The sequence below is a fragment of the Hippopotamus amphibius genome, chromosome 1 (assembly GCF_030028045.1).
Source record: "Hippopotamus amphibius kiboko isolate mHipAmp2 chromosome 1, mHipAmp2.hap2, whole genome shotgun sequence".
NCBI lineage: Eukaryota > Metazoa > Chordata > Mammalia > Artiodactyla > Hippopotamidae > Hippopotamus > Hippopotamus amphibius.
The window spans coordinates 100,367,779-100,393,337 of NC_080186.1; the positions used below are offsets into that span (position 1 = coordinate 100,367,779).

At 38.5% G+C, this 25,559-nt stretch overlaps 2 protein-coding genes and 1 non-coding gene across 5 annotated transcripts in view; all 3 read right to left on the reverse strand.

Annotated features, from left to right (window-relative positions):
- Positions 1-3,998: 3,998 nt before the first annotated feature.
- Positions 3,999-4,071, reverse strand: TRNAR-UCU (transfer RNA arginine (anticodon UCU)). Its single transcript has one exon. It is a non-coding gene; the product is annotated as a tRNA-Arg (tRNA).
- A 229-nt stretch (positions 4,072-4,300) lies between these two features.
- Positions 4,301-16,356, reverse strand: BCAS2 (BCAS2 pre-mRNA processing factor). Its single transcript, XM_057714928.1, has 7 exons — positions 15,420-16,356; positions 15,218-15,310; positions 12,481-12,551; positions 10,566-10,727; positions 6,405-6,455; positions 5,676-5,756; positions 4,301-4,610 (listed from the first exon to the last, which is right to left on the reverse strand). Exons 1-7 carry the CDS (start codon positions 15,510-15,512, stop codon positions 4,484-4,486), a joined length of 678 nt encoding a protein of 225 aa, XP_057570911.1. The 5' UTR covers positions 15,513-16,356; the 3' UTR covers positions 4,301-4,483.
- Positions 16,357-17,724: 1,368 nt separating this feature from the next.
- Positions 17,725-25,559, reverse strand: part of DENND2C (DENN domain containing 2C) — an 86,468-nt gene continuing 78,633 nt past the window's right edge. For 2 of the 3 annotated variants that reach the window (XM_057714377.1, XM_057714466.1), the window contains 3 exons: positions 20,182-20,418; positions 19,856-19,942; positions 17,725-18,608 (listed from right to left, as the gene is read on the reverse strand). In XM_057714377.1, the coding sequence (XP_057570360.1) occupies positions 18,577-18,608; positions 19,856-19,942; positions 20,182-20,418 (356 nt within the window). In that variant the 3' untranslated portion in view covers positions 17,725-18,576. The other variant, XM_057714557.1, reaches the window with a different exon arrangement.

Sequence of the window (25,559 nt, forward strand, 5' to 3'; positions counted from 1 at the left end):
GGCGTCTTAGTCCATTTGGGCTGCTATAACAGAAATACCATAGACCGTGTGGATCAAACAACAAACTGATTTCTTGAGTTCTGGAGGCAGGAAATCCAAGATTAAGGTATCCAGATTTGGTGTCTGGTGACAGCCTAATTCCTGGTGCACAGAGAGCAGTCTTCTCACTGTGTCCATATACGGCAGAAGGTGGGAGGGAGCTCTTTGGGGTCCCTTTTATAAGGGTACTAATCCCATTTATGAGGGCTCCATCCTCATGAGCTAATCGCCTCCCAAAGGCCCCATCTCCAAATACCACACTGGGGATGTTTTCAACATATGACTTTGGTGGAAGGCACAAATATTTGGTCTAGAGCAGAAGGCAATATTTCAATGGTTGGATGAAGACCCCTGGCAGAAAATAAGCTGAACAATCTCTGGGTCATGGTCTGGCTTTAGCTTCCCTAACAGCTACACGAGCCTGTTCTGGGGAAGTTAGGCAACAAGGCTATAAGTGAATCCTGGGAGATGAAAGACTCAGCATTGTTGGGCTTTCTCACAAAAGTAGAATATAGGCTAGGGGCTGCACCTTTGGCAGGAATATGTTCAGGAGATGAACTCCTATGAATTTTCTACTTCTAAGCTCTGTGGAAGTAGGACATAGCAGAACACTTCCAGCAGGTCAAGGAGGGGAAGCAGGACCTGGCTGCTCTCTATTGATTGTACAGGTATAATCCTGGGATCCTCTTTCACTGATCTCTTCGGAAGAGTCCCTTCACCTTTTCCCTGTGTTGGATCAGAAGAGTACATCCTCCAGTAGCTTAGGATGCTCAGAAAGTAAATGTTTTCAAGATCTCACTTGACTGAAAATGTCCTTATTCTATCCCCACATTTACCTGATAATTTGACTATACACAGAGTTCCAGGTTGGAAATTTTTCATAATTCTGAAGACACTGCTCCATTGTCTTTCTAGCTTCCAGAGTTGATGTTGAGGAGCCTGAAGATATTTTGATTGTTTTTTTATATGTAGCAGATTTCCCTTCCCCCAGATCTTGCAGAATGGGCTTTGTTGTTGCTTTTGTAGCATAATCATAAACTTCTGTGCATGGGCTTTCTCTAGTTGTGGAGAGTGGGGGCTACTCTTCATTGCAGTGCTCAGGCTTCTCAGTGCAGTGGCTTCTCTTGTTTTGGAGCACGGGCTCTAGGCGTGCAGGCTTCAGTAGTTGCCGCACGTGGACTCAGTAGCTGTGGCTTGTGGGCTTTAGAGCACAGGCTCAGTAGTTGTGGCTCACAGGCTTAGTTGCTCCATGGCATGTGGGATCTTCTTGGAGCAGGGCTTGAACCTGTGTCCCCTGCATTGGCAGGCAGACTCTCAACCACTGCGCCACCAGGGAAGTCCATAATCATAAACTTAACTCTGCAATCCAGCTAGACTTGTGATAAGGAAAACATGGAATCCAAAGAACTGCTGTAAGAGCACAAAAGTTATAGGAAATTGTGAGTAGATGGGGGTGGTGGAGTGCTTTCATGAACTACAGAAGAAATGGTCTGGCAGTTAAGATCAAACACAAAAGTCAATTTTTTTTTTTTTTTGGCTGCGCCGTGTGGCTTGCAGGATCTTAGTTCCCTGACCAGGAATTCAACCCGCACCCTTGCAGTGGAAACACAGAGTCCTAACCACTGGACTGCCAGGGAATTCCCTCAAATTTTTTAAAGCTGTCCACAGTCAGCAATAGCAATCTTCCTGATGGTGCTGCTGTTATTCATGGACCCAAAACACTCCATGGCTTCCACTACACTCATATCGTCTTTTCACCTTGCCAAAGACCACAGGCTTTCCATCCAACAATTCAGTCTTGGTAGTGCAGATGAAAACTGGAAATGATGGACTTCTTATTCAAAAAGGATGCCATTCAGCTGAGGTTGAATCTGGGGAGAAGGGAGAGAAGGGACAGAGGATTGGAACTTGATGTGACAGAACAGTCATGTCTACCAGGAGAGGGATCTTTCTTGCATATGGACTTCTTTGGGAACCTGATGTAAATTATACTCTATTAAAATTGCATACACGCATATAAAACTTTACACAGGATGTGAAGCAGTTCATGCAACCCTTGGAGCCATTCACAGATCTTTAGCCAGTTAAAAATACTCAGTGTATAACCTTTTAGGTATTTGCCCATATGAGAGAAAGTCACTTCCATTTGTATATAAATTCCTAAATAAATTTAGAAAAATTAGAAGTAAAAATGGGGAAGGTGGGAGAAGGATGCTGTTTCCAGAAAGCCAGAACAGAAAAATCCTAAATCACACTAGTTTTTTTCCCCTTGAGTGTGGCTAACTTTGAAAAGTGTATTATCAACCCATCTTAAAATAAAATCTGTTGAGGAAATTAAAATATAATTCCTATTCCCCCCATCTCATCGTAAAGAAATATGTAGCAAGCATTATCCTCGACAGTTTTAACATGTTATTGAGCTTTCCCCAGTGTTTAGGTTTAGACCATTGTGATGCATTTTGTTTTGTTTTGGCCATGCTGTGCAGCTTGTGGGATCTTAGTTTCCCTGACCAGGGATGGAACCTGGGCCCCCCACAGTGGAAGTGTGGAGCCCCTCATTATGATGCATTTTGGATACTAAATCTTTGTAGATTTTTTTAAACTTCATCACTATACCTTTTTTGACGTTTCGTAAGTACTTCATACACTCCTCTAATTTATTGGCCTCTGTAATTAAGCACCCAACAGCTCAAGACCAATGCGCTTCCAACTGAAGCTAAAGATTTGCCAGTTTCAGAATATCTCATATCCATTTCCCATTTTTATTTTAGAAAGAGCAACACGTGAAAATATCCAAATTACATAAACACTACTATACAAAAGATGAGTAAAACTGAACTTATAATAATATGAAATATTTGATAGCTTACATATGAAACTCCATACTTACTGTATAGAGAAGGTATGAGGACATCAAAATACACAATTTTAAGATTTTTTAAAAATCGTAAATGGGCTCATATTTGACAAATTATTCTGTAACCTGTTTTTCCTATACATGTACTCTTTTTTTAAAAAATAAATTTATTTATTGGCTGCATTGGGTCTTCATTGCTGCGAATGGTCTTTTCTCTAGTTGCAGAGTGGGAGCTACTCTTCATTGTGGTGCGTGGGCTCCTCAGTGAGGTGGCTTCTCTTTGTTTCGTAGCATGGGCTCTAGGCGCATGGGCTTCAGTAGCTGTGGCTCACAACTATTAGAGCACAGGCTTAATAGTTGTGGTGCATGGGCTTAGTTGCTCCTTGGCATGTGGAATCTTCCTGGAGCAGGGATCGAACCTGTGTCCCCTGCATTGGCAGGCGGATTCTTAACCACTGCACCACCTAGGAAGTCCCTATACATGTACTTTTGAAACTACTGACCCGTAATATTGTCAACCATACCACAAAAGAAAAAAAAAGGCATTGACCATTATTACCATAATAGGTTTAAAAAGTTTTAGGTTTAATTTGTAATCTTCAGGCTAAACATCTTTTTTGGAGGGTGGGAGTTCACCTCTCAGTGATTTGTAAAAGGTCTTTCTACAGGAGGACCATGTACTTACTCTTTGATATATTGCAAATATTTTTTCTGAATTTTTAAGTTCTCTACAAGTAGTGGGTAAGAATACAACCATGGTACTAGACTACTGGGTTCAAAACCTGGATGATCCTTTCTAGCTAATAAAACTTTGGCAAATTACTTAATCAGCAACTGCTACAGTTTGTACATGCGAACAACAGTATGTAATTCTGTTTTTGTGAGGATCCGATTACTTTTTTATTCATGTTTAGTTCATCAACCTGAAGTGCTCAGCACAGTGCCCAGCACATGCTACGCTCTACCTGTTGCTCATGCTGATGATCACAGATGACAAACACGCAGCCACTGTATTTCTTTAGTCTTGTTTGGTAATTAAGAATTTGTTTAGAACTTTTTTTTTTTTCTTTTCCTTTTGGCTGTGCCATGCAGCATGCAGTGCTTCCCTGACCAGGGATCAAACCCATGTCCCCCACATTAGAAGTGTGGAGTCTTAACCACTGGACCACCAGGGAAGTCCAACTACCTCTTTATTTGAAATACTTATAAACCAAAAGTTTCCAACTTCTTGTACATGTTGAAAACTTTCAATAAAGATCTCTTGGGCACAAAATATGGTCTCAGTGACTGAAACTTAATTCCACGAACATTATTCTAAAATCATATTAGAAAAAAAAAGTCATACTTATTTTGAAAATCTAAGGTTCTTTTTTTAACGGCAAAAACACAAAACAAAACAAACCACCACCATGTTAAAATTTATTTTGCTAAAACGTACAAATAGAAGATAACAGTCCACATTTTATGCTTTCTAAACATTTAACCACTGATGACTTCATGAGATGCTGTCGCTCCTCATAGTTCAGGTACTTGGCCTTCTGTGAAAGCCCAATGTGCCTTCCTTTCCATCTACCAATTTAGTCTTTTTCAGAAGTCTTGCCGTATGTTTTCTTTGTTTGCCTCTCCATGTTGCTGCTTCATTTGAAAAAGTTCATTTTCTAATTGTACAATAGTCCTTTCAATCTCATAATTCTTACTGACCAGGGATACCCAACTAGAAAAGAAAAAAGGGGGGAAAATTACATAATGTAAAATTTCTCTTACAAGATTTTTATAGTATACACATTTTCAGCCAGGGTCATAACACTAACCTTCACTTTTAGCTTTACATTTTCAAAAACTGAGGTATAATTATGGGGGAAAGTGAGTAAAGGGTGTATAGGAACTCTCTGTATTACTTAAAATTGCATGTGAACCTACAATTATCTCAAAATAAAAAGTTTAATTAAAAAAATTAGAAAGCTGAAGAGAGAAGAAAGTGATTAAAGTTGGTATTTAATTGGATTAACAGAAAAGGTGAGAAAATAGGGCAGAGGCAATAAAGAAAAATGAATAAATTTCTACAACTGCTAATATAAAATTCCATAGATTCAAGGAACTTTCCCCTTCCTCAGAAAAAATTCTGTAGGACAAATGAAAACACACGTAAACATGTAGAAGATTATATTAGTTCGAAGAACACTGTGAAAAGATGCATAATAGACTGACAACATGGGGTACTTAGAGGATGAGGGGAAGGTGGAACAAGGACAAGGATGTGGATGATGGAGGGAAAGGTTAGGGAAAGAGCAAATCAAAAAAAAAACAGAAGTGATAAAAAAAATCATGACTATATTCAGAGATTTGTATAAACCTATCTAAGTACATGAAGAACAACATTTAAAAAAAACAAAATACATAAATAAAGGGAAAAAACCCTGAGACACATACAAATTATTAAGAAAGTATGCAATCTCCCTCCTGCAAGAGATAAAAAATATGACTTTTTTCCTTTTAAAAGGAGAATACAGGTAAAATCCTATTCAGAGCAGAAGTACTGGACAGAAAAGAAGATACTTGATGTGAATAAATTAGCAGTGGTTTAGTTTTTGTTTATAACTCTCATTTCCTTCCGAGCCCATATTTCAGGAAGAAGAAGAGGCAGTGAAGAGTGGGATTCAGAAAAGAGCATTTCTTTGACACTTGTGGCACCCCATTTGAATGCTGTATGAATCACATTGTTGAATCTTGATCTTAAAATGTGCTAAGCAATTTGAGTGATGGAATTGTAGATACTCACGTTGACTCCATTTCTCTTAATTTAGATCCAGCTGTGAGTTGCATGTTCTTTCGTTGCCAATTTAAGTCTTGAATATGTTTCCTGTAAAAAAAATAATTTATACGACCCACCTACATTCTAACATAAGACTAAACAGCAGAAAAATCTATAACTAATATGCCTTTAATCCCTTGAGAAGAATATATATACATAGTCACAGACTAACTCCAGGAATTAACTTTCTTTTTTGCTTTTAACTTTCTTCTAATTATTTTTCAATTACAAATTTCCTAAAACATACTTGTGGTGAAGAATTAAACACATACACACAAGCATGCGCACGGATTAAGAACTGAAAAGTCCCTCCTCCCATGTGCTTCTCCTTCTCCCTGATACCTTTTGTTCAGCTTTTGGTGAGTGTCCTTCCAGGTTCTTTCCTGCATGTGTATGTGCATTTACGTTTTTAACATAAATCAGATTATACATGTTATTCTACAACTTTTTTCCCTTCTAAAATTACCTTTTCAGTGTCTGCAGACTTGCAACCTACAAATGACCTGGTAGAGATATTTTCAGACCTCAGGTCTATTTGTCCTCCACTCAGGTAGGGCAAACCCAATACTAGACACTGGATAGCGTGGATCATCAATTATTTACTCTCATGGTCCAATGGTTCCTTTTTCTTCTCATTCTATTTCTTAAGGATTCACCTAAACTTTATTCTAAAATAAGGAAAAAAACCCAATTTACCTTAACTTCTGGAGCTCTTTCTGTGCATGTTCAATCATATGAACTAGATTTCTAAAAAAGAAAATCAGATTAATGTGCATTAAAATCAAATAGTATCAATTAAAAGTGTACTATCTAGTTGATACATGTCAAGTTTTTCTGCTAAAAATAGTTAATATTCATTGAACTCTCTGGACTAAACACCATGTTAGACACTCTATAAAAATAATTTAATTCTCACAAGGATTCTTTGAGGTTAGTATGATTATTCCTATTTCACGTGTTAGGACACTATACTTAGAAAGATTAAGTAACTTCGTCAAGGTAACATGGTTAAGGGTCAGAGGTGAATTCTACTTCAGGTCTTTTAAACTCTTGAGCCCAAGCCATTTACTGATATTTTGATTCTGTGTACTTATATCACTTCTTAAACTGTTATTTTCTTTTTATAGAGAAGAAGGGAAGTATCTGATGAGTGCACTCATTTACAACCCCCTTTATCTCTATTTCTTTACCTACATTTATCTTGTCACTCTCCCCTCGTGTCTACTGCTAACCAGAGAGAAGAAAAAACTGTTGTGGAAGGCTGTAGATTCAGATTCAGTCCAAGTCAGCTCTAATGAGCAGAGGGGAGAAGCTGAGCCATACAGAGTTCCATGTAATTATTATCATTAGAGAAGTAACTCAAGGGTAGAGTTCAATCTGTATCTTTTCCTAAACAACACTTTACCGAGATGTAATTCACATATCACATCAATTTCCTCTTAAGGCAGTAGAGTCCATTTCAACCACATTATGCTCTTGCTCTAGATCCAGTACTGTTTCCCAGCTTTTGTGACTCAAATTTCCTGCTGCCCTTCTGAGTTACTCTCCTATCTCTAGCGACTTATTTCCTATAACTAACTCCAATTCTCCAGAGATTTGGTCTTCCAACAGAGGTGCCTCTCCAGGCTTTCCTTCAGCTCATCCCATTTTCCTTGACTTTGACAAATCATTTCAAACTGAGCACAATAAAGCTTAGTACTCTAATCCTTACCTCCGACAATTCATAGGGAGCTTTCCTTTGAATCACTTCTTCCTGAAAGCCCAGTTTATTTGCTGTCTTCTCCCTTCTTCCGGCTCCCTCATAAGTACACAGGTCCCTCCTCAAGTACTCTGAATGCTGAAACTGACCGCACTGCATCATGGGAGTCAGATTCCGGCTCTGCCCTAAACAGCTATGTTTCCTTGGGTGAGTTACTTGACATCACTAGGGCTAAATCTGTTTATCTGTAAAATTGGGGGCTGACCTTGAAGGTTTCCCTTCAGTTTCAAATACAGAATTCTCTCCTTATTAATGAAATACCTTTAAAAAAAAAAAAAAAAAACAGTTCTGCACCGAAACCTACTTAGAGCCAAAAGCTTTCTGCCTAGCTTATGTGACACCTTCAAATCCTATCACGAAGAAAGAAAATTTACTTGATAAGATATAGTACAGCTCCTCTGGAGAAGCATGCATTGGGTTTGGAGGAGACAAAATACGCTCAGGAGAATCACCAACACTATAAAGTGTGACGTAATTAAATGTAAAACAAGTGATGTGCAGAATAATTTGTATAGTTACTTGGAAGAGGGAGAGAGTACAAGAGGCAGAATTTTAAACAGGGAAGAAAAAGAAGCAAATTAAAGTTGGGCCTTAAGTAAGTTGAATCTGGGTAGAACAGTTAAAGGCATTCCAGGAGGATGGTAAGGCCAGAGTAAAGGCTCAGAAGCAGAGTCTATGAGAATCACCAAAGGGAGGGCTAGTTTGGCTGGAGTGAAAGTCTAAACTGAGGTATAGGCTTTTGCTTTGAATATCATGTTAAATAGCCTGAAACTTACCTTGTAGGTAAGGGAAGATTATTAAAGGTTTCTAGGCAAGTCGAAAGCAATGCTCTCTCCAATTCAATTTACTTCACCCCCAACCCCCAATCTATGTTCTCCTCCATTCCTGGAATGTTCTTGCTCTCCTCTAAACATCCAAATCTCACCACTTTCTGGAACCCTTGTACACTGTTGGTGGGAATGTAAACTGGTGCAGCCACTATGGAAAATAGTATGGAGGTTCCTCAACAAACCTAAAAACAGAACTACCATATGACACAGCAATTCCACTCATGCGTATATATATCCAGAAAAAATGAAAACTCTATTTTAAAAAGATATGTGCACCCCAATGTTCACAGCAGCACTATTTTCAATAGCTAAAACATGGAAGCAATGCAAGTGCCCATCAACAGATGACTGGATTAAGATATGGTGCGTATATACACATATACAATGCAAATATTACTCAGCCATAAAAAAGAAATACTGCCATATGCAGCAATGTGGATGGCTGTAGAGAATACTATGTTTAGTGAAATAAGTCAGACAGAGACAGATACTGCATGATATCACTTATATGTGGAATCTAAAAAATAATACAAATGAATATTCATGCAAAACAGAAACAGACTCACAAGTATAGAAAACTTAGGGTTAGCAAAAGTGAGCGAGAAGGGGAGGAGCGATAAATTAGAGGTATGGGATTAACAGATACAAACTACTATATATAAAATAGATAAGCAACAGGGATATATTGTATAGCACAGGGAATTATACCAATTATCTTGTAATAACCTATAACAGAATATACAATCTGCAAAGATACCGAATCACTATGCTGTACACCTCAAACTAACACGAAAAGCAACTATACTTCAATAACTCCCACCCCTAATCGCACCCTTTTATAATGGTCCTAATCCTTAATGTCCCTTTCTTTGGATCTCTGCAGTTTATGGACCACAACACACAATGCAGCACTTGCCCCCATACTGCCAAAAATGAACTACTGGTTACCTGGCTTAAAATATCTTGCCTCCTCAACTAGATTAAACTTCTTGTGGACAAAGATCACGCTTTTCCACTTTGTGCAATACACATTTTTTGGATTGGTTTGCTTTCTTAAATTTCTTAATCACCCCAAGCCCATTTTCCCTTTATTCTCCTTGCAACACATTCACAACAGAAAGTGAATTGTTTGTTTTGTAGTTTCTTAAATTCTGGATTTTGCCCACAGATCCTTATGTGGCCGTAGAAATTTAAACATGATTCTGAAAACCTGAGAAAAGGTACTTACCATTTTGTGATTTTTGCTTTACTGTTTTAGGAATCAAACTCTAACAGTTTTATGCACAGTCATGAAGTTCAATGGCCTTTTCTCCTTAAACTATTAATAGAAACTCAGGATTTTAGGGCTCAAAGAAGCCATGGAGATCTTCTAACCAATGAGTTTTACAAACTGGAAACTGAACCCTAAATAGACAACAAAACCTAAAGCTAAAGCTAGTTACATGGAACAGAAATAGGAGCTCAGTGGCACTTTTGTTTCTGGTGTTAATTCTCTACTTACAGTCAATTCTGATTATTTGCAGATTCTGTATGTGTGAATTTGCCTACTCATTCAAATTTATTTGTAACCCCAAAATCAATACTTGCAGTGCTTTGCAACCATTCATGGACATGCTCAGAGCAGCAAAAAATTTGAGCTGCTGGACATGCACATTTCCAGCCAGAGCAAAACAAGGAGATATTCCACCTTCTTGTTTCAGGTCTCATGCAGAGATGATCAAAGGACAGAATTTGATTTCTAACTCTGGCATGTTACTTAACACTTCTGAACTCTGTCTTCTCTTTTATAAAGTAAAGAAAATTCAGAATCTGCCAAGATGAGCTGTTTTAAAGGATTTAAGATTATAATCTATGTGAGATGTGTTTATGTTCACATGCACATATTTCTCCCAGAAGAAATGGTTCAGTACTTGCTAATTCAATATTCAAGGCCACTTTATAAAGCAGAACATGCAACTAGTTAGAGTTGACTGTATAAGCAACCCCCCACATTAAGGATTACATTCTACCAAGCTGTGATTTGTAAATCAGACTTCAGAACTCATTATTGCAACATTACACAATAAATGTGTTAGGTTTATGCCCCCTTAAATTTTGAGGTGTGTCTCAAAGCCTTTCATAGGGGTTGTAGTTCTAGGACATGATCCCAAGTGAAAGTCCAGCTATACTATTTTTATCCCACTTCTACTCTGCTTCCCACATTTAAAAAAAAGTACAAGACTACAGCTGGAATGGTTTAAAGAAAAAAAAAAAAAAAAGGCTTCTTACTCATTATACACTTTCCAGGCATTGCATCCATGCTGTGACATTAGTTCCAGATTCTCAATTCGAACCGCCTGATGCTCTAACTGGGCCATAGAATTGTTTACGCATTCCTGCCATGCAGTAATGTCATTTTTCTGACCCGAGGAAGGGGCTGGAAGTTCATATCTGAAATTAAACAACAATGAAATAAAACCACATATTCCTCCAAACCTTTCTCTCTCCTCCCAACAGAATGCCTCATGGGTCTATGCACACTGTAAAAACTATAGAAGATGGAAAATAAGATGCCGACCTTGCAATAATAAGAAACCTATTTATCCTAAGAAACAATCAATTTATAAATAAGATTTAGCATCATTATACACAGTAACAGCAAACTGTCCATTTCAATGTGAACTGATTCAATAAGCTACAGTGTGCATTCATATAATGCACTGGTAAATTAGCTGCTACAGGCACTAAAGAACACTTAACATGCTAAGATGTCTGTCACACATTAGGGGAAAAAAGCAGGATAGGAAAAACTAAGCTGTCCTTTTGTAAAACACACCTACACCCATCCACCCTCCCACCTGCATACCTACACTCCTCTAGAGAAAAAAAAGGCAAAGGGATATACTAATTTTTACATTTCCAACTCAGTCTTTTCTCTATTTTCATAATACCCAGTCCTTCAATACTGCCAACACAGCCAGCAACATACACTCTTCATAAATCTCAGCTCATTACTGAGTTACTAAAAAGTAACTTATAATTTCCATTTTTTTTTTTTTTTACTAGATATTGTAAAAACTCCAAATTGTTCCTATGAAAAATTGAGGGATATGCAACTGGGTTTAAGAAGTGATAAATCATTTCGTTTAAATAAAAATAAAACAAAAAAACCCCCCAAGCTTTACACATGCATCATATATGTAGCATTTTGGGAACTTCTAATCATAACCCACAGTAAGAACATTTTACACTGTGATCCAGTACACAAATACACATAGCTGAAGAGAAGTTTCACCCAACAATACTTACTTTCACATGCAATGTATTCTGATATTTTCTATCCTACTTCCTTAAAAAACTGCTGTGATGTCTTATAAATTTACTTCACAATCTACTGCTTAATGGACATGACCTGCTTACGGTTTAAAATAGACTGTTATGAAGGAGTTACTATCATGAAAATCTTATAGAGCAGAAGCTCCTGGAAAGAGGAGAACTGAAGAGTCCTAAAGTTTTCCTGCCATTATCATTTAGGTCAGATAGGAAATGGAACACAAGAAAAGAAGAAATCTGGTCCTTTCGGTCTACAGACTCAAATCCCTCTTATAATCTGTACATATGCTGAGAGGATAACCCTATTGTTCACGTGGCTCTCTCTGCTCTGCCAGATGACTTACTGGTTCTCATAATTTCAGTTATCTTAGAGCTCAGGGGACCTCAGGTGTTAAGCAACCCAATTCTCCGTTTTAGTGAAAGTAACGAAAAGGTGTTTTGATTTTTTCCTGAGGAAGGAAAAACAGTTTTGTAGTAAAGTGATATGGGAAGGGTGAAAGAATCAAAGTCAAACTATGCAGGCACTCTGAGGTTACTAATGTTGCCTGTGTAAGAGTCAAGCACTACATGTCTAATCAGGAACATTCCCTTGGGAATTCTTAAACATGAACTTCGTTACAATTTACCATTCCCGTTACTTGATTTTAAAATATTCTGAATTTTTAAATAATGGTGCAAAGAATATTTTTGATCATTAACACAAGATTATATGAGCCACTATTATAACTAGTATATGAACAAATATATAAAAATATAGAAGAATTTTTTCTTTTCCACATTTATTTTATAACGGCTACAGCAACTGTACTAATAAAACAAATTAAAATTAAACAATGATTTAAGCCCAGCTGAACCCAGAAATAGGACTTACCGTTTCATACTGAGCAATTCAATCGGTTGTCGAGCAGCCAATCTTTCAAATTCATTTCTCATTATGTCAGTCTGATGCATAAGTTTAAGAAAGAATTATTTCCAAAACCGTATCAACAAACTGAAATTAACAACCACCAAATAAATAACTCTTCATTATAATGGATCATTTCCCCTCCCCTAAGTCTTCTCTGGAGCCAGTGCTCTCTAGAATCTGGAGAAGCACACAGGCACATACACTCTTCATATGTAAAGGGGCCCTCAGAGAAAAGGATTAATCCTAAATCAGTGGTTCTCAGTCCCAACAGCACATTTAGAACCAAATGGGAGCTTCAAAAGCAATTCCAGTACCAGTCACATATCACTCCTCTCCCAGACTCCCATTTACTCTTCTGAGGTGGAGACAGGACATGATTGTAACTTTTGTTTTTAACTCACCAGCTGATTGTAAAATGAAGCCAGTGTTGAGAACTATGGATCTAAGTATTCACTGGGGGCAGGGGAAGACAGAAGAGGACTTGGGACGTAAAATAATTTGCTTTAGTGCTGTGAGCCTAAACCTATACTTTGCTTTTGAGGCTGGCTGCTCTTTTTCATACTTTACTCTTTGCAAAGAACGGAGAACTGGGGAAGGGACAAAAAGAACTGGTTCTGCTCTTTGCTCTAACAATTTTACTATTTAAAAAAAATGTGGTATATAGCTCTACCTCTTTAGGTCCAATGTTTTGGTCAACATCCTATTCCATTTAGACTAAAGAGTAAGCAAAAAAGGCCTTCCAGAAGCCCACATTCCTTGTTTAAAATTAAGCATGTCTTCGTTGGAGAAAGCCTTTTTTGGACTATTGCTGAGTTTCACACAACTCTAAGAAAATGTGGTTTAGTTTCCTGCAGAAACTAAGGCATTCTAGCTAGAAGGCTATGTACAGTGACAGAGTAAAAACTAACAATTAAGAGAGAAATCACAAAAATACAGTAGCATTCATTAAACTGCCTTAGAAGCTCTTCATACATTCAATGATAAATATTTGGGTGCCTATAGTCTGCCAAACACTGTTTTAAGTGATGAAAATACAGTGGTGAAGAAGACAAAAAAGATCCCTGGTCATGGAGCATTCTCTTCTCAGCTTAGACAGGCCTTCCTCAACCATCTTATCTAAAGCAGTCACCCAATCACTCTATATCATATCACTACTTTCTCTGTATAGCTTTATCAATAATCTGATATTTTCTGATTCATCTGCCTCCACATTCCAGAAAGTAAACTCCTATTCCTCAGTGACAAGAATAGAATCAATCTTCAGAAACAGCTGTTAAGTGAATTAATGAAAGAGCAGTTTCAAAAGCGGTCTGAGGAGTGCTTAAGGTCTTGCGCAAATTAGTTAGCCTAAGCTGCAGTTTTCCCACCTCTTAACTGGGATAATAAACACTTATTATATACAGATAATACAGTTATATAGTCCACAGAGCTGTTTTTAGGACTGAGATAGTGAGCCCAGTACACTATTAGCTTCTACTATTAAAAAGCATTAAATAATTAGCACACTAATTATAAAGATATGAAGCATAGGTTGTATCTAAAATGGCTAAAAACAAAACTGCCTTGAGTATTTAAAAGTTTGTGACTGGGGACTTCCCTGGTGGTCCAGTGGTTAAGAATCTGCCTTCCAATGCAGGGGACATGGGTTCCATTCCCAGTCGGAGAACTAAGATTCCACATGCCTCTGTGCAACTAAGCCCATGTGCCGCAACTACTGAGCACACGGGCCACAACTAGAGAGAAGACAGCACACTGCAGTGGAGGATCCTGCACGCCACAACTAAGACCTGACGCAGCCAAAAATAAAATAAATATTATTAAAAAAAATGTTTACGATTAAATGCAGTTATCTGAAACTTTCAGAAGTCAAGCTAATAAGAACCCATTACTGTCCTTAGTTCTTAATGCAGTAACATCTATATTTAGGTAACAACATTTAGAAAAAGCGTGGGAAAACAGCATGCCATAGGAACACCTCTCTCCTACTTAAAACCTAACCAATGTTTTTTTTCATGTTACTTCAATAGAGAATCCTATGTTTTAGTAACAAAATTCTTTCAAAAATTAACGGTTAACTGTAATGGGGAGGAAAAAAAGAAACATATGTACTAAAATGCCTAACAGAATCCATTAACTTAGAAATTATATTTTACATTTCATTCAGCTAATTAGACCCTAAATAGTATTTTGGGTGCACCTCTAAGCTAAATATCTAAATGGTTTGATATGGTTCACTTACATATGATTTCTCTACAGTCATTCACGTACACTCAGTAAATACTTAAGGTCGCCCTCCAGTGGTACTCAGAGGCTTAGGTAATTAGGCTCTTGTAAATATATTAAAAAGCCCTCGATCACTTGTTTTACAGTAGGCCTTACTTAGAAGGGGATCCTTTTGAGAATTTACGCAATAAACCTGTCTCGGAAAAACTTAACACTAATTTTTGCATTATTAGGTCAGTTCGCGGGGCACCAGAAAGTCCGTCTATGGGTCTCAGAAATAAGAACCCCGGAAAAGGCTTATCTATGTAGCTATTTTCAATCGATTGGCAATATCTATACAAAAGGGTAAGCAGTAGCTAGGCAAGTAACAGTTAAAACTGGAATTTAAAATTCACTTTTAGGTGGCGAAGGCTCTCGATCCAAAATAAAGATTCACAGAATCCTGGTTCCTACGCTGGGCTCAAAACATCACACTTACTTCAAAAGCGGAGTAATCCGGGGCTGTCAGGTAGCTCAGGTAGTTCTTGGTAGGTCGGTATCTGCGAGTTTCCTCCTCCACCAACGCCGCAGCCTAAGAAGGAGAACAGGGGCCGGGGTAGCGGCAGCAAACCGTTAGGCGATTCTTCCAGCACTAAGGGCCAGCAAGCGCTGAGTCGGTGACACAGACACCCCGAACTTACCGCTTCTCGAACACCAGGCGCTTCATAACCCTGGTCAAAATACGGCAGCGCATCCACCACAACCTCTCCAGCCACCAACCCGGTGCCCGCCATTCTTACGTTCGCCGGAGTCTTCTGCGTCTGCGCCGGCTCAGGCTCACTTAAATACTCCTGCGCCCGACGCTGACATAATCACGTCGCTGCGCCCGGCACTAACGTAATGACGTCACCTGCGCATCAGCTTTGGCGCATGCTAAGTTGTTAATTCTGAGGACGCGCTCGCTTGAAATTGCCCGGCCATTTTGTTTTGGTCGGACGTGACGTCACGTCACGTCCTGGTTTCCCAGAGTCAGCGATACATCTCAGTTTCCGGCTCCCCCCGCTCCACTCTTTTGCCTCCGACTGGCAGCAAAGTGGAGAGGAGTTGGGACTTTTGGTTTCCTCCAGAATGCTGATATCTGGGAGGGGAATCCTTTAAAACTTTTGGAAGGAACTTGCTGCAGGATTTGGCGGGGAGAAATATAGTGGTTTCCCACCTCGGCTTTACTCCCCTAACCTTACACCTTCTTCCGTTAAACGTCTCTCCCTTTGCACTTCCTTGCTTGCACCCCCACTATTCTTCCTCCTCGGCGCTCTGAGAATCTTTGCCCTGAATAAATGCAGTTCTTTCACAGGTTCTGCAAGTGGGCGCTAGTCTCCAGTTACAATTGCGAAGCTTTAGACTGCGTAACAAACGAACTTGATCTCCCAGCCAGGCGAGATAACTGCCCGCTCATCCCATCTTTTAAAAAACACTGTGATTTTGCCTTTAGGGCGTCTATAAAATCCAATCATTTTGCTTTTAAAACTTCCGGTAATAGCTCCCCTCTTTGCCTCCAACCACTTCTGCTCCTGTTGGTGCCCAATCTCTGGTCCCTGGCTTCCAGCTCCTTTTGCCTAAGCAGGGGAAGACCAAATCAGGTAGTCGGACTATATACCCGTGCCCGGTATGCAAATCTAGACCCAAACTTTGCCAAGGGCCTGGAAATGTTGGTCACGGTAATTAAGCTTGGTTAGTCAAGGATCGACTATCTTCTACCTACCATTAGATATATTAGCTATAGATTTAAGTTGAGTAAAAGATCTTTACAAATTCTCCAAGAGATCCATGGAATTTTTTGTATTTATTCATTAAAAGATCTGTAAACATTTTATACAAATCTTGAGCAATTATTTTACAAACATGTCCAGAATTTGTAATACTTTACAAAAACAAAGTAAAACATACTGAATAAAAGAAAGCAGCTTCAGATCACAGGGATAAAATAAGACTCCCATCCCTGAAGAAAAGTCCTTCTCACGGAGGGATGGCTGGGATCCACCACAGTAACACCTTCTACCCCCATTTTATAAACACTCAATTCCCAATTACTAAGTGTTCTCTCAGGGTGGGAGTGTCAGAAGAGACCAAATGGGGAAATGTCTGGTAAGAGCCCCTCTGGGGTAAGCTGCTTAATAAACTTTGTTGTTGTTAGTAAAACATAGGCTCAGTTCTATTTTCTGGACCCACATCTGTAGGAATTGTATTGTACAGCACCATCTTAAATGGTGTCTGCTTAAGACCCATTCCTGCACACCTGAATGGGTTGTAATGACAATACTGCACAAGTTAGTAAGTTGTATCATAACAGAACTTATAACAGTTTAAGTTTGAATAAATATTTTTTATGCCAGTTAAAGCCATCAGCAGGAGCTAAAGAAAACAAACTGACACTTGCTATAACATTTACCAACTAAAATTACACCATTGCTGACAAATTCCTTTTTCAAATTACTGCTGCTACTTTAGATATTAAGGGTTGGAGTGATGATGTGGCGTGTGCCCAGGAAATGTCCACATTCTGAGTCCAATTTACTGAGAGCAAAAAGTCCAACATTTCTAGAGGAACCAAAAAAAAAAAAAGAGTCTCATCTAGATACCTACAGTTTGAAGTCCCTTATCCTCAGAGCTGCAAGTTGACTCTGGTACACTTCAGCTTAAAAAAAACCCCCCAAAAAAAACCAAACAAAAAACCTCTTTCAATAGCTATAGTCCCACAGAGCTCAAATTTCCATCAGTAGGAATAACCAACTTTCTCTGTGTTCATAACAGTCCTGGCTTCACTTTAAAGTTACTTAAACTCTGAATTCCATTTTCCTCATCAGTAAAGTGGAGATGCAAACATCTCATAACGTTGATTTAAAGATTAAGATGACGTACATACATGTACCATTCATGGCACATGCTGGACACTAAAAAGAAGGTAGTTTTCATGCCCTTAAAGGACATTTTCCTATTAGCTATATATTTTTCTCTTTTCTGTTTTTTTTTTTTTTTTTTTTTTGGCCATGCTGCATGGCATGTGGGATCTGCACGGGAGATCTTAGTTCTTGGACCAGAGTTTGAACCTGCACCCCCTGTAGTGGAAGTGTGGCGTCTTAACCACTGGACGGCCAGGGAAGTCCCCCTATTAGCTATAATTCCCCAAAGTTTAATATTGACACGTGAGGGACAAGTTACCCAAGTGCCACACAATGTGGAGGAGGAGCTGTAAGATGTCTATTTTTATAAGATACTCAATAACAGTGCTAATAAATAGGGCTTCCACCTAAGTGAGATTCCCCAAGAGAGAGCATTAGACCAAAGCGGGGAAAAAGGTGAGTATATTTCTTAGCATGGCTCAAACAGCCCATAGGTTTAAAGCTGCCATGGTATTTCCGTGATGAGAATTATTTGTGAAGGGATAGTGTCCTCAACTTCTATCACACCTCCTTAGTACCTTAAATGTAGCACTTTCTCATCGTGCTCATCTGAGTTGTTTTTAAAATGCAACACCACCTCTTTCTCTTGTAAAAGACAAGTGCCTACACAGACTGAGCTTAAAACACAAAGAATGAGCCCAAGAATCAAAAAGAAAAGGCCACTTAAAAAAAATCAGGAGGCAGAATAAAGAGAGCACTGGTTCCAGGCTACTCCCAACAATTCTCCAGTGATTACTACAGCAGCAACAGGAGAATCCTCCTCCAAGAACCTGGCCTACTCTGTAACCTTTCAACTTTCAAGATTCTGTAGAATACTTCAGGGCATGCTGACTCTGGGAAAAATAGTTTCTTTGGCACTTTTTGTTCTAGTTAGGATGGAGGCAGTCAATCAAAGATTTCATTTCTTCTGCAGAAATTTCATTTTACTTCCTAAAGGAAAAAAAGTAGAGTGAATTCTCATTAGTTCATTTTTATTTATTATACATTATTTGAGGCACGGGATTAAAGCTAGGCATTCAGAACAGCCCAGGAGTAAGCTGCCATCTCAAGCGATCAGTTGATGTGTTTAACCACACACACACACAGAAAACAAGTCAAACCAAACACACACACATAAAATCCCCAAATGCCTAATTGCAGAGATAGAAGAGAACTCAGACATCATCTAATCCCATGGTTTTCAAACCTGACAACAGGTTAAAATCACTTGTCCTGCTCCCCACAGATTTCTTGGAGCCTGGTGTGGGGTAGGAGTGACTTTGTTTTTTCTTTTCTTTCTTTTTTTTTTGGCCGCATAGTGCAGCTTGCAGGATCTTAGTTCCCTGACCAAGGATCAAACCCGTGCCCCCTGCAGTGGAAGCGCAGAGTCCTAACCACTGGACAACCAGGGAATTCCCCAGATTTTCATTTACGTTTCCCAGAGATTATAATATTGTAATCAGAGCTGAGAACCACTGATCTAATATAACCATGGTATAAAGGTGAAATAACAGCCCTAGGCATAATTTGTCCAAGGCCTCTCTCAGCTAGTTAGGGGCTCATTTTACTTAGGGGGGCATATATTTCAAAGATCAATATAAATACCATAGAATACACCACTGTTCTCCTATAATACACTGGGGAATTAAAAGTTAACTATAATTGAAAACTCATAAACAACTGTGTTTCCTTATGAAGTGTAAAGTTAGAAACCTGTAGGGAATCCTCTTTTGCCTCAGAGGCCATCTGAACCAGGTATTTTTAACCTGGGTGGGCTTCAAGGGTGGGTGGGCTTCAAGGGGGTCCATAAACACCCTAAAATCATATGCAAGATTTGTTTATATGCTCCAAGTATATTTTTCTGGGAAAAGGTGCAGTTTTAATAAGATTCTTCCAGGGATGTGGCCTAGAAAAGATTAAAAATCATGATATGCAAAATTTTTATATCATGAGGGAACTTCATCTGAGGAAAACAGCCCCATGGACAACTCTGATGGAGAATCCTAACCTCTGAGAAGGAGTCTTGTCTTTCTCCAAAGTACTTGGCAAACAGGGTCATGGTTTCTGGTCACCCTACTTGAGGTTACATTGTTGATGTGATTATAAAGCTTTTGTGATGAGGTATGATTACTGCAAAAGTTGTTTTTGTTTTGTTTTTTTAAACTACATGTATCTAGCAGGAAAACATAGCAACTTACCAAGACTCCGCAAAATTCTATTCACTCCACTGGGCTCAGACTCAGGAATTGTTTCTAAATACTGGAGGGCCCGGACCTCAAACAAACCTACAAGGAAAACTCATGTTGTTGAAACTGTCATACATTCAAGACAGAAAATCAACTGAGTAAAACACTGTGCTCACTACCAATGTACTTCCATAGCTAAAACAATATCACAAGATAAATGTTTCCCGTGATAAACAACTCATAGCCCTTGTAGCTTTATGCTATTTTTTGTTCATATTATTTTCAAATCTTTCAAGTGCTCACTAAATACAGAGGGAGAACTTTATGATGAAACTGACCTTTTACCCCACTTTTCCGAAGCTCTCGGTCCTGGATGAATCCTGCGAACATCTGAGTTTCCATGAAGAGATCCAGGAAGTGGCGGACACTTCGGGAGGTGTGGGATTTACGGAATGGCTCCCTTTGGAATACACGCTCTCCACGCTCAGTGACAGTCATGCTCAAAGAATAATGTCCCACCAGCTCCACAAAAAACCTGACAAATGCTTCAGACACCAGAGAGTTGAGTGTCACATCTTTTGCAAGATGAAAGAAAAAAGAAAGAAAGGGAAAAAAAAATCCCCTTAGTTTTGTGTTTACAGGGACACTGGCTTTGGTTATAAAAGTGTCACCTAGGGAATCATAGATTAAAGAATAGAGAATAAGTGCAGGAATCCTCATTCTTAGCTTTCTTGCACTCTTCATGACTTGAAAAAAAGAAAATGGCTTATATTCTTACCTTCATTTTCTTCCCACACATACTGTGGTCTGCACATCTGTGATTTCACTGTAACTATTCTTTCAAAGGCCACCCGTGAGAATCAGCCAACTTTAATCTGCTTTTCTATTTTTATCCTCCTTTAAACTCTAGGCTGCATTTGTGCTGACCTTCTTCTCATTCCTCTTGTCTCCCACAACTTTATGCTCTCCTGATTTCCTGATTCCTCTCTTGCCTTTATGATCAAACATTTGTTTTGCTTTTGCCTCTTCTTCCTTTGCCTGGGCATGGTCTTCAGACCTCTTCTCTTCAACATTCCTTTCCTTAAAGAGCTAACTGGCATAGAGAGAGAGCTGACTTTCTTTGTCACTACCTCTCAACCTCAGATCTCCAGTCCTGATATTTCACCAAAATTCACTTTCTGTATTTTCAGGCTACCTATAGGTGATCATCATTTGGCTGTCCCATTAGCACTTACATTCCATTTGTCTAAAAGTCACCATCTAGGGAATTCCCTGGCAGTCCAGTGGTTAGGACTCTGTGCTCTCACTGCTGAGGGCATGGGTTTGACCCTTGGCTGGGGAACTAAGATGCTACAAGCTGCACAGTGTGGCCAAAAAAATAAAAAATACAAAAAAGTCACCATCTCAGGTCCTTTTGGGGAATTGGTAGACTAAGAATCAAATAAAATAAACAATACATGGCAAAAACCAAATTCATTATACAGTATTTCTCCACCAAATCAGTCTCTTTCTCAACTTTCTCATTTCATATTGCATCATGATTATTCCATAATAAATAATTTATTGAGTGCTTTTACAAATTTAAAAATAATCCAATGAGGTAGGTCTATTATTTCCCTTTTATAGCTGAGGAAACTGAGGCTCATATCAAAGACATTCTCCAGGGAGAAGCTCTGGAGAATTCAGCACTGTGGAGAAGCTGCAGGACTCCCAAGTCAAGTGATTCTTAACCACTACAATATAGTGCAATGTGTTGCCTTGCAGGTTCTAGGCTCAAACCTCAGGTTCAACTTAAACTCCTCCTTTGCCTCCCGTAACAAAATCGTATTTTTTCTTTCACACTGTCTCTTGCTCTTTCCCATGGGCTGACTGGGAATCTGGGACCTAAGTTTAACCAGACTTCTACCATGAAGCAGCTGTATAAAAGTGGGCAACTTGTTTTACCTCTTGCAGCCTCTCTTTCCATATCTGTATGATGAAGTGGCTGATTAGGCAATTTCTAAGGTCTCTTCCGATATTGCGTTTTAATTCCCTTTTTTTTTTACATTTTATTTTTATTATTTGGCTGCGTCAGGTCTTAGTTGCGGCGTGCGGGATCTCTGTTGCAGCATGCAGTAGTTGTGGCATATGGATTTAGTTACCCTGCAGCATGTGGGATCTTAGTTCCCCGACCAGGGATCAAACCACATCCCCTGCATTGGAAGGCAGATTCTTAATTACTGGACCACCAGGGAAGTCCCTACATTTTTATTCTAATCTAGATTTTTGTTATATTTTGTTCAACAGACTTCCTTCTCATCTTTTTCTTTTTGCAGCTGAGAATCCATCACTGCTTTTATTGTCAACACTTCTGCCCCACTCTCCCATCCCCTCCAGTTACTGTCCCATCTCTCCTCCAGTTTGCAGCAAAAAAATTTCTTGGAAGAATTGTTTATACCTGCTGTATCCACTTCTTATACCTAATTCCCTTTCTTTTAAAAACTGTTTTTCTATAACTTATCTTCCATTCTTTGTTTCTGTTTTAATGCATAAACTTTATACGTTCTTTTAACATGTATGAATATTTCATAAGATCATCAGTGAAATGACCACAAAAGGCCTACCACAAAGCTTAGAACAGAACGTAATGAGTATCTCCGAAGTTCCTGGTGTGATGCCCTATCAATGGTGTTCTTCCCCTACCTTCCAATAGAGAGTGACCATTATTTGTAATTTTGTGTATATCATTTGCTTTACTTTACAGTCTTACTATACACATGCAACCCTAACAACATATTGTTAGGTTTTGTATGTCTCTGAACATTATATAAAACATTATATTCTTCTGCAACTTACTGTTTAATTCAATGGTTTTTTTAAAAAATATTTATTTCTTTGGTTGAGCTGGGTCTTAGTTCCACAACTAAGGGGATCTTCACGATGTATATTTTTAAGATTCCTTTTTTTTTTAATGCTATATTCTCCTGTGAATGGAAATTTAGCTTGTTTTTAGTTTTTGCTATCACATACAATACCACTATAAAAAATAATGTTTACTTGTTTACTAGTTATCATGTGCAAGAGTTTCTCTGTGTATGTATCTAAAATGTAATTGTTGGCCTGCAGGATATGTACACCTTTAAAGTTACTACATGATGCCAAATTGTTTCTCCAAAGGGGTTGAAGTAATTTACACATTCTCATCAACACCTGATACTGTCAGACTTTTAAATTTTTGCCAATATGGTGGAGGTAAAATGGTATCTCACTGTGGTTTTAATTTACATTTCCCTGATTTTGATGGGGTTGTGTAGCTTTTCATATATTTATTGGCCTTTCATGTTTCCTCCTCTATGAAACAACTGTTCATCTTTTCCCCATTTTTCTCTTGGGTTGTTCATCTTTTTACTTTTAAATTGTAGGAATTTTTAAAACAAAATTCTAGATACTATTCCTGCATTAGTTATATTTGTTGAAAATGTCTTCATCTAGTTTATAGCTTGTTTTTTATTTCTTTTCCATGGTGTCCCTTGATGAACAGAAATTAAAAATATCTAGCATAGTCAAATTAATCAATCTTATCCTTTATAATCTGTGCTCTTTGTGCCACATTTAAGAAATCCATTACTGTCCCCAAACATAAAATATTTTCTTCTATTATTTTCTAAACATTTTTAAAATTTTTATTTATTTATTTTTTATTTTGGCCGCACCAGGTCTTAGCTGCGGCACATGCAATCTTCCTTGCAGCATGTTCAGCTGCAGCATGTGGACTCTTAGTTGAGGCATGTGGGATCTAGTTCCCTGACCAGGAACTGAACCCAGGCCCCCTGACTGGGTGCACTGAGTCTTGGCCACTGGACCACCAGAGAAGTCCCTAAACATTTTTAATGTTTTACTTTTAACATTTAAGTCTTTAATTCATCCAAATTAATTTTGTGTATAACATGAAGTATAGATCTATATCCATTTCTTTTCAGGGCAAAAAGTGAAGTATAGATCTATATCCATTTCTTTGTAGGGCAAAACCAGTTGCCCTAGAATTGTTTATTGAATGGTTCATTCACCTCCCACTGATATTCAATGCTGGTGCTGACACAAATCAAGTTTCCTTATGCATGTGCATTCTCTATTCTTTCCAATTTTATTGCTCTATTTATTTCTGTAACCAAACCAAACAATCTTAGTTACTATGACTTTATAATCAATCTTGGTGTTTTGTAGGGCAAGCCCTTCAATCTTCTTCTTTTTTAGGAGTGTCTTAGCTATTCTTGGCCCTTTGTACTTCCACTAAAATTTTACAAAAAGCTGACTGTCATTCCAATTCTCTTCTGAACCTTTCCCAGTCTCAGTTTCTTCCCATCATTTCACTGAATCTGCTGTTACCAAGGTCTCCAGAGCCCTTCCCATTGTCCCATTCCCATTTGGCCAGTGCCAAATCTACTGGTCAATTCTCAGTCTTCATATTACTGGATTTCTTTGCAGCATTAAACATAACTGTTGGGGGGTGGTGGGATGAATTGGGAGATTGGGACTGACATATATGCACTATTGATACTATGTATAAAATAGATAACTAATGAGAACCTACTGTATAGCACAGGGAAATCTACTCAATGCTCTGTGGTGAACTAAATGAGAGAGAAATCCAAAAAAGAGGGGATATATGTATATGTATAGCCGATTCAACTTTGCTCTACAGTATGAACTAACACAATATTGTAAAGCAACTATACTCCAATAAAAATTAAAAAAACAAAACCAAAAGAACATAACTGTTTACTCTCTCCTTCATGGAATATTTTCTTTACTCAGCTTCTACAATATCACATACTCCTGGTTTTTCACCTACTTCACTAGCTGCTCCTTTTAGTCTCCTTTGCTGGATCCTTCTCCTTTTCCCAACTACCAAAAGCTGGAAATCTAAGCACATCATTTCCAACCAGGGCTCAGTCCTTAAATCTTTAAAATTTCCTATCCATACTTACTCTATTGGGTTATCTCATCTGGTCCCACAGTTCTAAGATAGCAACTTTTAAATGTATGTCTCTAGCCCAAATCTTTCCTCTGAATCTCAAATTCATGTATATAAATGCCTATCTGATAACTCCAGCTGAATGTCTGCCAGGTATCAGATGTCCAAAAGGTATCTTAAACTTAATATTCAAAACTGAACTTTTAGTTACTCCTCACCTGCTTCTTCTCTAATGTCGCCCATCAGTAAACAGCCCTAGTGCTCTCATCTGTAAAATGGAGATTAAATAATAATACCTACTTCATAAAGATATCACAAGGATGAAATGAGATGTATGCTAAGTGCTTAAAACAATGCCTGGCACAGAGTAAGCCGCCCAATAAATATTATTCATCCTTTCATTCAACAGATGCTTACTGAGTACCTATTTACTAATTCTGTTTAAAGTATTGGAAATAGAAAACAAACAGACAATCACTGCTCTCATGGAACCTACATGCTACAGCACATCAGATGGTGATGAAAGCCATGGAGAAAAACAAGGTCAGGGAGGAGGATAGGAAGTGCTAAGGGAACGGGAACAATTTTAAACAGGACAGTCAGGAAAGGCCTCACTAAGAAAGTGACATCTGAGCATGGAACTGCAAGAACAAAGAGCAGGAGCCACGTGGGTATCTAGGGGAACAGCATTTTGTACATGGAACTGAGCAAATGCAAAAGTCCTGAAACAGAGGGTGCCTTGGCACATCTGAGGCTGAGCAA

Coding starts and splice junctions, on each gene's coding strand:
- BCAS2 (XM_057714928.1), bottom strand. CDS start 15,512: ATGGCGGGCACCGGGTTGGTGGCTGGAGAGGTTGTGGTGGATGCGCTG. Junction 5,757..6,404: donor AAAGAGCTCCAGAAGTTAAG/GTAAATTGGGTT, acceptor TTTTTTTTACAG/GAAACATATTCAAGACTTAA. Junction 4,611..5,675: donor TTAAGAGAAATGGAGTCAAC/GTGAGTATCTAC, acceptor TTTCTTTTCTAG/TTGGGTATCCCTGGTCAGTA.